Source organism: Heterodontus francisci, chromosome 10 (assembly GCF_036365525.1).
Source record: "Heterodontus francisci isolate sHetFra1 chromosome 10, sHetFra1.hap1, whole genome shotgun sequence".
Lineage (NCBI taxonomy): Eukaryota > Metazoa > Chordata > Chondrichthyes > Heterodontiformes > Heterodontidae > Heterodontus > Heterodontus francisci.
The window spans coordinates 123438381-123455186 of NC_090380.1; the positions used below are offsets into that span (position 1 = coordinate 123438381).

Below are 16806 nucleotides of genomic sequence, written 5' to 3' on the forward strand. Positions count from 1 at the left end.
TGTGTGGTGCAAATGTTACTTTCCACTTATCAGCCCAAGCCTGGATATTGTCCAGGTCTTGCTGCATTTCTACACAGACGCAGTATCTGACGGGTCGCGAATGGTGCTGAACATTGTGCAGTCATCAGCGAACATCCCCATTTCTGACGTTGTGCTTGAAAGAAGGTCATTGATGAAGCAGCTGAAGATGGTTGGGCCTAGGACACTACCCTGAGGAATTCCTGCAGTGATGTCCTGGAGCTCAGATGATTGACCTCCAACAACCACAGCCGTCTTACGTTCGGTTAGGTATGACTCCAACCTACTTAGAGTTTTCCCCCTGATTCCCATTGACTTCAGTTTTTCTAGGGCTCCTTGATGCCATACACGGTCAAATGCTGCCTTGATGTCAAGGGCAGTCTCTCTCACATCATGTTGGTCACCTGCTGTATGTCTGTGCTGTTTGCTCGCAGTTTTTAAATCTCAAGTTTGCCATGGCAGATCTCTAAGCGCATTATTAAATTACTAGCACCATTTCTCAAACATTGTGTACAGGTTTTATTTCACCTCACCTCTTGAGTTCAGCTCTTGAGTCCTTGTATGAACCAAGGCTGTAATGAGGTTAGGAGCTGAGTGGCCCTGGCGGAACCCAAACTGAGCGTCACTGAGCAGGTTATTGCTGAGCAAGTGCTGCTTGATGGCACTGTTGATGACACCTTCCATCACTTGAGAGTGGAGTGATGGGGCGGTAATTGGCCAGGTTGGACTTGTCCTGCTTTTTGTATACGGGACATACCTGGGCAATTTTCCACATTGCCGGGTAAATGCCAGTGTTCTGTACTGGAACAGCTTGGCTAGGGGCGCGGCAAGTTCTGGAGTACAGGTCTTCAGTACTATTGCCAGAATATTGTCAGGATCCGTAGCCTTTGCAGTATCCAGTGCCTTCAGTCATTTCTTGATTTTACCCTGCGTGATTCGAATTGGTTGAAGTCTGGCATCTGTGAAATTGGGGACTTCAGGAGGAGGACGAGATGGATCATCAACTTGGCACTTATGGCTGAAGGTTGCTGCAAATGCTCCTAGTATGCCCTCCTGCACTCTTCATTGGGTGGGTCTCCTGGCTTGATGGTAATGGTAGAGTAGGGGATATGCCAGGCCATGAGGTTATAGATTGTGGTTGAGTACAGTTCTACGGCTGCTGATGGCCCACAGCACCTCATGAATGCCCAGTTTTGCATCGATAGATCGGTTTGAAATCTATCCCATTTAGCACGGTGATAATGCCACACAACACGATGGAGGGTATCCTCAATGTGAAGACGGGGCTTCGTCTCCACAAGGACTGTGCGGTGGTCACTCCTACCAATACTATTATGGACAGATGCATCTGCGGCAGGCAGATTGGTGAGGTCGAGGTCAAGTATGTTTTTCCCTCGTGTTGGTTCCCCCACCACCTGCCGCAGACCCAGCCTAGCAGCTATGTCCTTTAGTACTCGGCCAGCTTGGTCAGTAGTGGTGCGACCGAGCCACTCTTGGTGATGGACATTGATGCCTCCCCACCTAGAGTACATTTTGTGCCCTTGCCGCCCTCAGTGCTTCCTCCAAGTGGTGTTCAACATGGTGGAGTACTGAGTCATCAGCTGAGGGACGGCGGTCGCTGGTAATCAGCAGGAGGTTACCTTGTCCATGTTTGACCTGATGCCATGAGACTTCATGGGGTCCGGAGCCGATGTTGAGAACTCCCAGTGCAACTCCCTCCCTACTGTATACCACTGTGCCGCCATCTCTGGTGGGTCTGTCCTGCCGGTGGGACAGGACATACCCGGTGATGGTGATGTCTGGGACATTGTCTGTAAGGTATGATTCCGTGAGTATGACTATGTCAGGCTGTTGCTTGACTTGTCTGTGGGACAGCTCTCCCATCGTTGGCACAAACCCCCATATGTTAGTAAGGAGGACTTTGCAGGGTTGACAGGGCTGGGTTTGCCATTGTTGTTTCCGGTGCCAAGACCAATGCTGGGTGGACTGTCCGGTTTCATTCCTTTTTATTGACTTTGTAGCGGTTAGATATAACTGAGTGGCTTGCTAGGCCATTTGAGGGCATGTAAAAGTTAACCACATTGCTGTAGGTCTGGGGCCACATGTAGGCCAGACCAGGCAAGGACAGCAGATTTCCTTCCCTAAACAACATTCGTGAAGGTTAGCCTGTCTAACCTTTCCTCGTTAGACAATCCTCCCGTTCCAGCTATTAGTTTAGTAAAGCTTCTCTGAACTGCTTCCAATGCATTTACATCCTTCCTTAAATAAGGGGACCAGTACTGTACGTAGTCCTCCCGATGTGGTCTCATTAAAGCCCTGTATAACTGAAGCACAATCTCCCAACTTTTATATTCAATACCCCTCGCAATGAACGATAACATTCTATTCGCTTTGCTAATTTCTTGCTGTACCTCCATACTAACCTTTTGTAATTCATGCACTAGAGCACCCAGATCCCTCTGCATCTCAGAGCTCTGCAATCTGTCACCATTTAGATGATATGCTTTTTTATTCTTCCTGCCAAAATGGCCAATTTCACATTTTGCCTCATTCTCCTCCATTTGTCAGATCTTTGCCCACTCACTTAACTTATCTATATCCTGTTGTAGCCTCCTTATGTCCTCTTCGCAACTTACTTTCCTACCTATCTTTGTGTCATCAGCAAATTTAGCAACCATACCTTCTGTCCCTTCATCCAAGTCGTTTATATAAATTGTAAAAAGTTGAGGCTCCAGCACAGATCCCTGTGGTACACCACTCGTTACATCTCCTCAACCAGAAAATGACCCATTTATGTCTATTCTCTGTTTCCCGTTGGCTAGCCAATCTTCTTTCCATGCCAATATGTTACCCCCTGCACCATGAGTTTTAATTTTCCACAATAACCTTTGATGTGGCACCTTATCAAATGCCTTCTGGAAATCCAAGTACAATACATCCACCAGTTCCCCTTTACCCACAGCACATGTTGTTTCAAAGAACTCCAATAAATTGGTTAAACATGATTTCCTTTCACAAAACCATGTTGACTGTGCCTGATTACCTTGAATTTTTCCAAGTGCCGTGCTATAACGTCTTTAATAACAGCTGGCTTTTCTCTGTCAGTTTTTCATCTCTTTGAGAAGCTTTTTGAAGCAAATGCAAGAAATAGAGAAATTGATGCTGCATTCCTTCCGAAAGGCCTGCCAGAAACCCCTGTTGCTGCATTTCCCCTTGGAAAACCTGCCAAACTGATTGTCGCCTGAAAAGAACTGCTCTGGAAACATCACAGTGACGGCTGTCTACATATATTTGGGATGCCAACCAAAAAGGGACAAGTGACATCTTTCCATGTCTTGTCATTTTTCTTCAAGAATTAGCAAGTATTTGGCCAAAGGATTCTTTTTTGTCTCTATTTTGTAACAGAGCTGTAAAGGGAAAATCTCTATTTTTTGGTTAACATGTGTGTGTGAGGGGCGAAGGAAAAAGGGAACTTTCATAGAGTCATAGAGTCGTACAGCACAGAAACAGGCCCTTCGGCCCACCGCGTCCATGCCGACCATAATGCCTATCTATACTAATCCCACTTGCCTACATTAATTCCATATCCCTCTATGCCTTGCTCATTCAAGTTCCTGTCCAGATGCCTCTTAAATGTCGCTACTGTCACCTCCTCAGGCAGCTCATTCCAGATACCCACTATTCTTTGTGTGAAAAATTTACCCTTTTGATCCCCTTTAAACCTCCTTCCTATCACCTTAAACCTATGCCCTCTAGTTTTAGTCACCCCTACCATGGGAAACAGACTCTGTCTATCTACCCTCTCTATGCCTCTCATAATTTTATATACCTCTGTCATGACCCCTCTCAGCCTCCTTCGCTCCAGGGAAAACAGACCCAGCCTATCCAATCTCTCTTTCTAACTCAAGCCCTCCAAACCAGGCAACATCCTTGTGAATCTTTTCTGCACCCTCTCGAGCATAATCACATCTTTCCTGTAGTGCGGTGACCAGAACTGCACACAGTACTCCAAAAGCGGCCTAACCAACATTATGTACAACTGTAACATGACGCCCCAACCCTTGTACTCAGTGCCTAGGACGAAGAAGGCAAGCATGCCATACGCCTTCTTCATCACCCTGTCTACCTGAATGTCTGCACCTTCGTGCAGAATGCTGGAAGTTGCTGGGTAAACCCATGGGACTTATTGGGATACACAAGGTCAATGTAGAGAAATGGGCCCTGACTGATAGTACAACAGATCAGGCTGTAGTTCTGACTGTAACTGCAAGGCCAAGTATGAAAACCACTCTGAGTGCAGGGGACGTGAATAAGATACCTGAGCGGTTTAGGGAATTCTTGTCAAAAGGAAAAGTAACTCCTTATCTCTCAAGTGAGGCAGGTAAACCTATAGATATACTTAGGGATACAGGAGCCACCCAAACTCATTTGCTGGGAGAAGGCATAACTTTTCCACTAGAGAGCGCATGGAATGCCAAGGTTTTAGTGAATGATATCGGTGGGGAGTATCCGGTGCACCTGGAGTGTGACCTGATGTCTGGAACGGTAACTGTAGGAGTTGTCCATCATTGGCCTGTCGATGGAGTTGACCTACTCCTGGGGAATGATTTGGCTGGAGCGAAGGTAGTAGCTTCTCCAGTAGTCATGGAAAAACCAAGTAAAGTTAAAGAGACAGAACAGTTATCGAAAAAGGTTCCAGAATTTTTCCTTCATGTGTAGTGACCTGAGCAACGGCTAAACAAGTTCCACTGTTGGAGGTAAAATTGACACCACAGACAGATAGTCAAATATCTGAAATTTACTTTGGGAATTTGGATAATCTGAAGGAAATGTTCAATAAATCCTCTCTGATCAAGGCTCAGCAAGCCGATCCAGAGTTAAATAAAGTGGCACAATCAGCTCTAACTGAAGCTGAGACAAAGGGAGTTCCAGAAGGCTATTATATTAAAAATGGGATTCTGATGCGGAAGTGGAGACCTCCTCACAGACCTGTGGATGAAGAATGGACGGTAGTTCACCAGATAGTGGTACCACCTAAGTACCGCCAGGAACTATTAAGGATAGCCCATGAAATTCCAATAGCGGGACATGGGGATTTGGAAGAGCCAATCACGTTTCAGTTGACATTTTTACTGGCCAGGTCTTTCCAAGGATGTGGTAAAGTTTTGTTAAACGTGTGGGATTGTGGGAAAACTGCAACCTGCTATAAAACCAACACCTCTAATTCCCATACCAGTTATTGGGGAATCATTTAATCACAGACACAAGGGGCTTTAGAAAGGTCCCATCAGACCCTCAAAACGATGCTCAGGGCAAACTGTCATGAATATCCCCATGATTGGTATAAAGGGCTGGAATTTCTTGTATTTGCCACGAGGGATTCACCTAATGAGTCTATCGGTTTTAGTCCTTTTGAATTAGTTTACGGACATGAGAGAAGAGGTCTTCTAAAACTAATTAAAGAAAGATTTTTAGAACAGAGGGATGAATCTTCAGTGTTAGATTACCTATCCCGTATTCAGGGAATGGCTCACAAGAGCTTGCAAAGTGGCTCAGGAACACCTTAAAACTTCCCAAACAACTATGAAGAAAAGGACAGACAAGCACGCTAAGACCCGAACATTTCAACCAGGTGATGAAGTGTTAGTATTACTGCCTTTACAAGGTGAACTGCTGAAAGCACGGTTCAGTGGTCCATATAAAGTGGTCAAGAGGATTAGTAAATTATTTGACTGACACCCCAGATCGTCAGAAAAAGAATCGGCTGTGTCATATCAATATGTTGAAACAATATCATTGCCAGGAGGAGGACAAGCAAGTACAGGTATGTTAGGTTGTAGGGATAGTGAGGCTGAGGCAGAAGGAGACCTAGACAATTCTCAGATTGAACCCCCTACTATCCGGTTAGCTAATACTGAATTGTTAGGGAGTTTGGACACTATGCTTTCATATTTAGATGCTGAACAATGAGAAGACCTAACAAGGTTACTCATGGCATTTAATAGGGACAAACCAGGATGTACAACTTTAGCTACATTTGATGTGGATGCAGGGGAATCCTTTCACAGATTCGTTACAGTGCAGATGGAGGCCATTCGGCCCATTGTGTCCACACCGGTTCTCTGAAAGCACAACTCCCTTAGTTCCATTCCCCTGCCTTCTTCCCATAACCCTGCATATTCTCCCTTTTTTTATTCATTCCTGAGATGTGGGCATCGCTGGCTAAGCCAGCATTTATTCTCCATCCCTAATTACCCTTGAGAAGGTTGTGGTGAGCTGCCTTCTTGGACCACTGCAGTCCATGTGGGGAAGGTACACCCACAGTGCTGTTAGGAAGGGAGTTCCAGGATTTTGACCCAGTGACAGTGAAGGAATGGCGATATAGTCAGGATGGTGTATGACTTAGAGGGGAACTTGCAGGTGGTGGTGGTCCCATTCGACTGCTGTACTTGTCCTTCTTGGTGATAGAGGTCGCGGGTTTGGAAAGTGCTGTCTAAGGAGCCTTGGTGAGTTGCTGCAGTGCATCGTGTAGATGGTACACACTGCTGCCACTGTGCGTCAGTGGTGCAGGAAGTGAATGTCACCCCATCTACAAACAATCAAGTGCGCTACTTTGTCCTGGATGGTGTCGAGCTTCTTGAATGTTGTTGGAACTGCGCCCATCCAGGAAAGTGGAGAGTATTCCATCACGCTCCTGACTTGTGCCTTGTAGATGGTGGACAGGCTTTGGGGAGTCAGGACGTGAGTGACTCGCTGCAGGATTCCTAGCCTCTGACCTGCTCTTGTAACCACGGTATTTATATGCCTACTCCAGTTCAGTTTCTGGTCAATAGTAACCCCAGGATGTTGATAGTGGGAGATTCAGCGATGGTATTGCCGTTGAATGTCAAGGGGAGATGGTTAGATTCTCTCTTGCTTGAGCTGGTCATTGCCTGGCACTTGTGTGGCGCGAATGTGAAGGCTTTAGAGAGTGCAGAAAAGGTTTATGAGAATGGTTCGAGGGATGAGGGACTCCAGTTACGTGAACAGATTGGAGAATCTGGGATCTTCTCCTTACAGAAGGTTGAGAGGAGATATGATAGAGTTGATGGAGGTGTTCACAATCATGAGGGGTTTGGACAGAGTAGATAGGGAGAAACTGTTCCCATTGGCAATCGGATTGAGAGCCGGAGAACATGATTTAAGGTGAATGGCAAAAGAGCTATAGGTGAAATGAGGAAAAATGTTTTTATGCATTGAGTGGTTCGGATCTGGAACGCACTGCCTGAGTGTGTGGTGTAAGCAGATTCAAATGTGGATTTCAAAAGTAAATTGGAGAATTATCTGAAAAGAAAAAAATTGCTGGGCTACTGAATGGGATTCGGTGAGTTGTTGCAGAGAGCTGGCAAAGACACATCAGGCCGAATGGCCTCCTTCTGTGCTGTATCCATTCTATGATTTAAAAAGATGTCATTCAGGGTAATGAACTCGGGCAGTAGGTTCGATAATGATCTTTTATCTCTGTGACCATGGTTTAAATGGATGGTTCTGCTGTCTGGCTGTAAGGGGGCTGTGTGAACAAGTCTGACCAGTCTTAATCCAGTTTCCAGTGGGCATGGGCCTAATGCAAGAGCACTTCCTAAATGATCAGGAATTGGCAATCCCACTCAGGCACAGGATAGCTGGTGTACACAATAGTGCAGTGAGGGTGTGCACTTCTGCGATGGGGATGAGACCTGTTTCTGGGGCAGTGGAGGGAGTTTTACTCTGCATCTAGTTCTGCTTCATGTGACGTGGGAGTGCTTGCTGCTGCCATTGAGTGCCTGAAATGGGAGGAGTTCCATTCTACTGCACTATCACCCCCCCATCTTAGAACATAGAACATTACAGCGCAGTACAGGCCCTTCAGCCCTCGATGTTGTGCCGACCTGTGAAACCATCTGACCTACACTATTCCATTTTCATCCATATGTCTATCCAATGACCACTTAAATGCCCTTAAAGTTGGTGAGTCTACTACTGTTGCAGGCAGGGCGTTCCACACCCCTACTACTCTCTGAGTAAAGAAACTACCTCTAACATCTGTCCTATATCTATCACCCCTCAACTTAAAGCTATGTCCCCTCGTGTTTGCCATCACCATCCGAGGAAAAAGACTCTCACTATCCACCCTATCTAACCCTCTGATTATCTTATATGTCTCTATTAAGTCACCTCTTCTCCTCCTTCTCTCTAACGAAAACAACCTCAAGTCCCTCAGCCTTTCCTCGTAAGACCTTCCCTCCATACCAGGCAACATCCTAGTAAATCTCCTCTGCACCTTTTCCAAAGCTTCCACATCCTTCCTATAATGCGGTGACCAGAACTGCACGCAATACTCCAGGTGCGGTCTCACCAGAGTTCTGTACAGCTGCAGCATGACCTCGTGGCTCCTAAACTCGATCCCCCTACTGATAAAAGCTAACACATCATATTCCTTCTTAACAGCTCTGTTAACCTGGGTGGCAACTTTCAGGGATTTATGTACCTGGACACCAAGATCTCTCTGCTCATCTACACTACCAAGAATCTTCCCATTAGCCCAGTATTCTGCAATCCTGTTACTCCTTCCGAAGTGAATCACCTCACACTTTTCCGCATTAATCTCCATTTGCCATCTCTCAGCCCAGCTCTGCAGCCTATCTATGTCCCTCTGTAACCTACAACATCCTTCGGCACTATCCACAACTCCACCGACCTTCGTGTCATCCGTAAATTTACTAACCCACCCTTCTACACCCTCATCCAGGTCATTTATAAAAATGACAAACAGCAGTGGCCCCAAAACAGATCCTTGTGGTACACCACTAGAAACTATACTCCAGGATGAACATTTACCATCAACCACCACCCTCTGTCTTCTTTCAGCTAGCCAATTTCTGATCCAAAGCACTAATTCACCTTCAATCCCATACTTCTGTATTTTCTGCAATAGCCTACCGTGGGGAACCTTATCAAACGCCTTACTGAAATCCATATAGACCACATCCACGGCTTTACCCTCATCCACCTGTTTGGTCACCTTGTCAAAAAACTCAATAAGGTTTGTGAGGCACGACCTACCGTCACAAAACCGTGCTGACTATCGCTAATGAACTTATTCTTTTCAAGATGATTATAAATCCTATCTCTTATAACCTTTTCCAACATTTTACCCACAACCGAAGTAAGGCTCACAGGTCTATAATTACCAGGGCTGTCTCTACTCCCCTTCTTGAACAAGGGGACAACATTTGCTATCCTCCAGTCTTCCGGCACTATTCCTGTCGACAATGACGACATAAAGATCAAGGACAAAGGCTCTGCAATCTCCTCCCTGGCTTCCCAGAGAATCCTCGGATAAATTCCATCTGGCCCAGGGGACTTATCTATTTTCACACTTTCCAAAATTGCTAACACCTCCTCGTGAACCTCAATCCCATCTAGCCTAGTAGTCTGTATCTCAATATTCTCCTCGACAACATTTTCTTTCTCCACCGTAAATACTGACGAAAAATATTCATTTAACACTTCCCCTATCTCCTCCGATTCCACACACAACTTCCCACTACTATCCTTGATTGGCCCTAACCTATCTTGATGAGAACAAACATTTTACATTCATTTTGAAAAGTCAGTGTCTTCCCTTGCTAAGCCACTTGCCTTGTTTTCACAGATTGGGATGGCCCTGTAATAGTTCTGTTAATAAATTGCAGGTTGGTTACTCTGTCTACAGTGTGGTTTTTCATCATTCTTTGGCTTCCAGACCAGTCTGAAATCCTGCTACTGCTCTATCCTATTGAGCTTCTCTGAGATGTGCCAGGTTGTTCCCTGTTGGTAACATTACTGGCATGGCATGTGTGCATACTTCGTGATGTGTACTGCTCCATGTGTTCATACTGTCTCCCTGCTGTGTACCATTCACTGTGTAACACTCCATGTGTTTGTGCTTACTGTCAGTGTGATACTCCATGTGTTTACACTCACTGTTAGTGTGATACTCCATGTGTTTGCACTCACTGTCAGTGTGATACTCCATGTGTTTACACTCACTGTTAGTGTGATACTCCATGTGTTTACACTCACTGTCAGTGTGATACTCCATGTGTTTACACTCACTGTCAGTGTGATACTCCATGTGTTTACACTCACTGTCAGTGTGATACTCCATGTGTTTACACTCTGTCAGTGTGATACTCCATGTGTTTACACTCACTGTCAGTGTGATACTCCATGTGTTTGCACTCACTGTCAGTGTGATACTCCATGTGTTTACACTCTGTCAGTGTGATACTCCATGTGTTTACACTCACTGTTAGTGTGATACTCCATGTGTTTACACTCACTGTTAGTGTGATACTCCATGTGTTTACACTCACTGTCAGTGTGATACTCCATGTGTTTACACTCTGTCAGTGTGATACTCCATGTGTTTACACTCACTGTCAGTGTGATACTCCATGTGTTTACACTCACTGTTAGTGTGATACTCCATGTGTTTACACTCACTGTCAGTGTGATACTCCATGTGTTTACACTCACTGTCAGTGTGATACTCCATGTGTTTACACTCACTGTCAGTGTGATACTCCATGTGTTTGCACTCACTGTCAGTGTGATACTCCATGTGTTTACACTCACTGTCAGTGTGATACTCCATGTGTTTACACTCACTGTCAGTGTGATACTCCATGTGTTTACACTCACTGTCAGTGTGATACTCCATGTGTTTACACTCACTGTCAGTGTGATACTCCATGTGTTTACACTCACTGTCAGTGTGATGCTCTGTGTGTTCACACTTCCTGTCACTGATAACAGCTACTTGCAGTTATATAGCATCTTTGACGTAATAAATGTCGCCTCACAGGGATATTATAAAAGAAAATTTGACACCAAGCCACAGAAGGAGGTATTAGGGCAGATGGCCAAAAGCTTAATCAAAGAGATAGGGTTTAAGGAGCATCTTAAAGAGAGGTAGAGGGGCAGAGAGGAGGAAATTCCAGACCTTAGTGATGTGTGACACTCCATGTATCCACAGTCCCTGTCGCTGTGACACTCCATTGTTACAGCCAGGTGAGAGCAGGTCTCGGGCTTCCCTCTTGCCCCTTTCTCGTACTCCTTTTAAACAGTGGTTTGCTTACTTTGTGAGTGTTTTACCTTTTTCCTTTACTGTGATTGCGACAGAACCAATTAGACAGGTTTTCTTGTATTTAAACAAGAAAGAGGTAAGTTTATTATGCTTAACACTGTAACCCGATTTTAAAATACGCTGCACGTTCATGTGAAAATCTCACACACACAAGTAGATTACAGAGGGAAACAGATTTGATGGTTGGATCAAAATCCAGAATAAATGGAACTTAAATACAGTCTGTAAATCCGGCAGTCCTCAGCTGAAGCTGTATTCTTGAAGTTCTCACTGGTCAAAGTGCACTTTGCCTGGCCTGCTTTGCTCAGGGTTGCTTGAAGGCAGAATTGCAGTTGGCTCTCTTCCCCTTGTCGCTGGCTGTAGCAGTCTGTAGGCTTGAAGGGTCCCCCAGTCGCAGACAGTTTTCACTTGATGTTTTCTGGGGAGAGAGAGAGAAGAGAGAGAGACAGACAGGGGAACAGCAGCCTTCTCAGCTGTTGTCCACTCGGTTACTGCCTGTCTGTACAACAGAACTTGTTTCTTCAGAGATGAACAGGTGGTCACGTGGTTCTTCTCAATCCCCTTTGTTTCTAATGAGGTTTTTCTGGAATCTTCAAATGAAATTCAAGATCCTACATGCCCCAGGATGTCCATTCACACTTGAAGGGGGGTTGGCTCTTTCAAAGTCAGTGGGTGGGGATGGCCTTGATGGCCATGCTAATGAAGCAGTTCTAGGTAATTCAATCACTTGGAGCAAGCCATTAATCTGGCTGGGCTACTTCTTAAACTTGTTGTCTCCAGTCCAATCTCCTGGTATTTCAGATGTAAATAGCCAGCTTGGCAGCTACATTTTAAAAAGTTACTTGAAGGGTTTTTTTCTAAGGTGAGTTTCCAACCGATGAAATTAATATTTCCCAGTTGGCATATAGGGTTTTTTCTGGGACCATGTATCCACATTCCCGGTCACTGTGACACTCCATGTATCCACGCTCCCGGTCACTGTGACACTTCATGTATCCACGCTCCCGGTCACTGTGACACTCCATGTATCCACACTCCCGGTCACTGTGACACTCCATGTATCCACATTCCCGGTCACTGTGACACTTCATGTATCCACATTCCCAGTCACTGTGACACTCCATGTATCCACTCTCCCGGTCACTGTGACACTCCATGTATCCACGCTCCCGGTCACTGTGACACTCCATGTATCCACGCTCTCGGTCACTGTGACACTCCATGTGTCCACGCTCTCGGTCACTGTGACACTCCATGTATCCACGCTCCTGGTCACTGTGACACTTCATGTATCCACGCTCCTGGTCACTGTGACACTTCATGTATCCACATTCCCGGTCACTGTGACACTTCATGTATCCACATTCCCGGTCACTGTGACACTTCATGTATCCACATTCCCGGTCACTGTGACACTTCATGTATCCACATTCCCGGTCACTGTGACACTCCATGTATCCGCATTCCCGGTCACTGTGACACTCCATGTATCCACATTCCCGATCACTGATGTGTGATGCTCCATATATTCACAGGCTTGCTTCCACCTCCATAATGTCACCCATCTCCACCCCTGACTCAGCTCATCTATGCCATTGTTACTTCCGGACTTGACTATTCCAGTGCTCTCCATAAACCACTTGCCTCCTAATTCTTAGCAAGTCTTATTCATCCAACATCGTTCTGTTCGCTTATCTACATTGGCTCCTGATATGGATTGTAAAAATTCTCATCCTTGCTTTCAAATCCTTCCCTATCTCTAATCTCCTATAGTCCCATGAGATCTCTCTGCTCTTTCAATTCTGGCCTCTTACAGAGTCCTGATTTCCATTGCTCCATCATTGTTGGCCGTACCTTCAGATGCATGGACCCTGAGATCTGAAATTCCCTTTCTAAATCTCTCTCTCTCTTTTCACTTAACTCCTTTAAGGTACATCTGACATGTGGGTGTCTTTCAAGCGTCAGTTGATTAAAATCCAGGACCGGCATGTTCCTGTGAGGAAGAAGGATAAGTTTGGCAAGTTTCGGGAACCTTGGATAACACGGGATATTGTGAGCCTAGTCAAAAAGAAAAAGGAAGCATTCATAAGGGCTGGAAGGCTCGGAACAGACGAATCCCGTGAGGAATATAAAGACAGTAGGAAGGAACTTAAGCAAGGAGTCAGGAGGGCTAAAAGGGGTCATGAAAAGTCATTGGCAAACAGGATTAAGGAGAATCCCAAAGCTTTTCAAACATATATAAAGAGCAAGAGGGTAACCAGGGAAAGGGTTGGCCCATTCAAGGACAGAGGAGGGAATCTATGTGTGGAGCCAGAGGAAATGGGCGAGGTACTAAATGAGTACTTTGCATCAGTATTCACCAAAGAGAAGGACTTGGGGGCTGATGAGTCTAGGGAGGGGAGTGTAGATAGTCCTGGGTCATGTCGTTATCAAAAAGGAGGAGGTGTTGGGTGTCTTGCAAAACATTAAGGTAGATAAGTCCCCAGGGCCTGATGGGATCTACCCCAGAATACTGAGGCAGGCAAGGGAAGAAATTTCTGGGGCCTTGACAGAAATCTTTGTATCCTCATTGGCTACAGGTGAGGTCCCAGAGGACTGGAGAATAGCCAATGTTGTTCCTTTGTTTTAGAAAGGTAGCAAGGATAATCCAGGAAATTATAGGCTGGTGAGCCTTACGTCAGTGGTAGGAAAATTATTAGAGAGGATTCTTCGGGACAGGATTTACTCCCATTTGGAAACAAACGAACTTATTAGTGAGAGACAGCATGGTTTTGTGAAGGGGAGGTCATGTGTCACGAACTTGATTGAGTATTTTGAGGAAGTGACGAAGATGATTGATGAAGGAAGTGCAGTAGATGTTATCTATATGGACTTCAGCAAAGCCTTTGACAAGGTCCCTCATGGCAGACTGGTACAAAAGGTGAAGTCACACGGGATCAGAGGTGAGCTGGCAAGATGGATACAGAACTGGCTCAGTCATAGAAGACAGAGGGTAGCAGTGGAAGGGTGCTTTTCTGAATGGAGGGATGTGACTAGTGGTGTTCTGCAGGGATCAGTGCTGGGACCTTTGTTGTTTGTAGTATATATAAATGATTTGGAGGAAAATGTAGCTGGTCTGATTAGTAAGTTTGCGGATGACACAAAGGTTGGTGGAGTTGCGGATAGTGATGAGGATTGTCAGAGGATACAGCAGGATATAGATCAGTTGGAGACTTGGGCGGAGAAATGGCAGATGGAGTTTAATCTGGACAAATGTGAGGTAATGCATTTTGGAAGGTCTAATGCAGGTGGGACGGATACAGTAAATGGCAGAACCCTTAAGAGTATTGACAGGCAGAGAGATCTGGGCGTACAGGTCCACAGGTCACTGAAAGTGGCAAAACATGTGGATAAGGTAGTCAAGAAGGCATACGGCATGCTTGCCTTCGTCGGTCAGGGCATAAGGTATAAAAATTGGCAAGTCATACTTCAGCTGTACAGAACTTTAGTTAGGCCACACTTAGAATATTGTGTGCAGTTCTGGTCGCCACACTACCAGAGGACGTGGAGGCTTTGGAGAGGGTACAGAGGAGGTTTACCAGGATGTTGCCTGGTCTGGAGGGCATTAGCTGTGAGGAGAGGTTGGATAAACTTGGATTGTTTTCACTGGAATGACGGAGGTGGAGGGGCGACATGATAGAGGTTTACAAAGTTATGAGTGTCATGGACAGAGTGGATAGTCAGAAGCTTTTTCCCAGGGTGGAAGAGTCAGTTACTAGGGGACATAGGTTTAAGGTGCGAGGGGAAAAGTTTAGAGGGGATGTGCGAGGCAAGTTTTTTACACAGAGGGTGGTGAGTGCCTGGAACTTGCTGCCGGGGGAGGTGGTGGAAACAGGTACGATAGCGACGTTTAAGAGACATCTTGACAAATATATGAATAGGAAGGGAATAGAGGGATACGGACCCCGGAAGTGTAGAAGGTTTTAGTTTAGGCAGGCATCAAGATCGGCGCAGGCTTGGAGGGTCAAATGGCCTGTTCCTGTGCTGTACTGTTCTTTGTTCTACCTCTAACTAAGCTTTTGGTCACCTGGCCTTATATCTCCTTATACTTCCGGGTTCGGTGTCAAATTTTGATTAATGCTCCTAATGAAGCATTTTGCGACTTTTTAGTTGACATTGCTATATAAAGGTAAGTTGTTGTTGATCCTTTCACTAACGTTTGATGTACACACTGAGGTGTGATGCTGTGTGTGCTTACAATCTGTCATTGATATGTGATCCCCTATCATTGCTGCACATGCACACACTTGCTGCCGCCTAATGAAAGGGGGGAAAGTTAGCAACAAATACATGATACAAACTCCAGAATTTCTTTTCAGCTACAGAACGTTTACGCTGATTCTGACCTTCCTGCTGTATACGGCCTATCATCTGTCTCGGAAACCTATCAGCATTGTCAAGGTGAGAACCTGTTTCAATTTGGAGCACAATAAAATTGGATAATTTTCTGAAAAAATGTTGTTGAATTGGAAGTCTGTAAACTTAGAAAATCAAGTGAATAAAATATTTCATGAAAAATTAGCAAGTTTAGTTTTAAAGAATAGAACTGCTATTTTCAGGCTTCAAAGTCCCAGAAATCCCAGCAAAACTGTAGAGAGGGAACTGGGTTTTTAGGAGCGACAAGTGCCCACATTAGAACAGTTTGTAGTCAGGATTCATGTGCTGTCACATCATCCATATCAGAAGGGTGTCACTGTATCAGTCATTATACCTGTCGTCAGAACTTGGAAATTAGCACGAAGGATCAACATGTTGCAGAGAAGTTCCCATGTGGCAATATAGGCTGCTCGTCGCAGTGGGTGGAAAGCAGATTGATTCACATTGCCAGTGTGCCATAGTTTGAGTAGAGTAAAGCCTTCAAGCTTGGTATTCACTTACCTATTGCTTACCTCCATGCGCTTCCCCATTGTCTCTCGAGACAAGGAGGCCAAAGAAGAAGATTGCTCAATTTGCATTGCACCTTTAACCCAAGACTGCAAATATGGGCTGCAATGTTAAACTTCAGATCTACATTTTGAAAATTATAGAATCATACCTCATGGAAGGAGGCCATTCAGCTGTCTGTGCCAGCTCTTTGAAAGCTATCCCATTAGTCTACTCCGCTGCTAATCCCTAAAGCACTGCAATGTTTCCTTTCAAAGTATATCCAATACTCTGTCAAATCTGTTCCCACCACCCTTTCAGGCAGTGCATTCCAGATCATCATAACTCGCTGCATGACAAGATTTCTACTCCTCTTCCCAGGCTCTTTTACTAATTATCTTACATCTCTGTTCTTTGGTTACCAATCCTCTTGCCCCTGGAAGCAGTTTCTCATTATTCACTCTATCAAACCTTATCTTAGGAAGGATATTATTGCCATAGAGGGAGTGCAATGAAGGTTCACCAGACTTGTTCCCGGGATGGCAGGACTGTCCTTTGAAGAGAGATTGGGGAAACTGGGCCTGTATTCTCTCGAGTTTCAAAGAATGAGAGGTGATCTCATTGAAACCTACAAAATACTTAAAGGGATAGACAGGGTATATGCAGGTAAGATGCTTCTGCTGGTTGGGAAGTCTAGAACCAGGGGAACACAACTTCGAAATACGGGGAAAGCCATT

General features: G+C 45.2%; 1 protein-coding gene across 1 annotated transcript in view; it reads left to right on the plus strand.

The window, feature by feature from the left end:
* slc37a1 (solute carrier family 37 member 1) overlaps positions 1–16806 on the plus strand; it is a 221590-nt gene that overhangs the window by 8490 nt on the left and 196294 nt on the right. The window contains exon 3 of the mRNA XM_068041309.1: positions 15526–15607. Coding sequence (XP_067897410.1) covers positions 15526–15607 — 82 coding nt within the window. The remainder of the gene's footprint in view (positions 1–15525; positions 15608–16806) is intronic.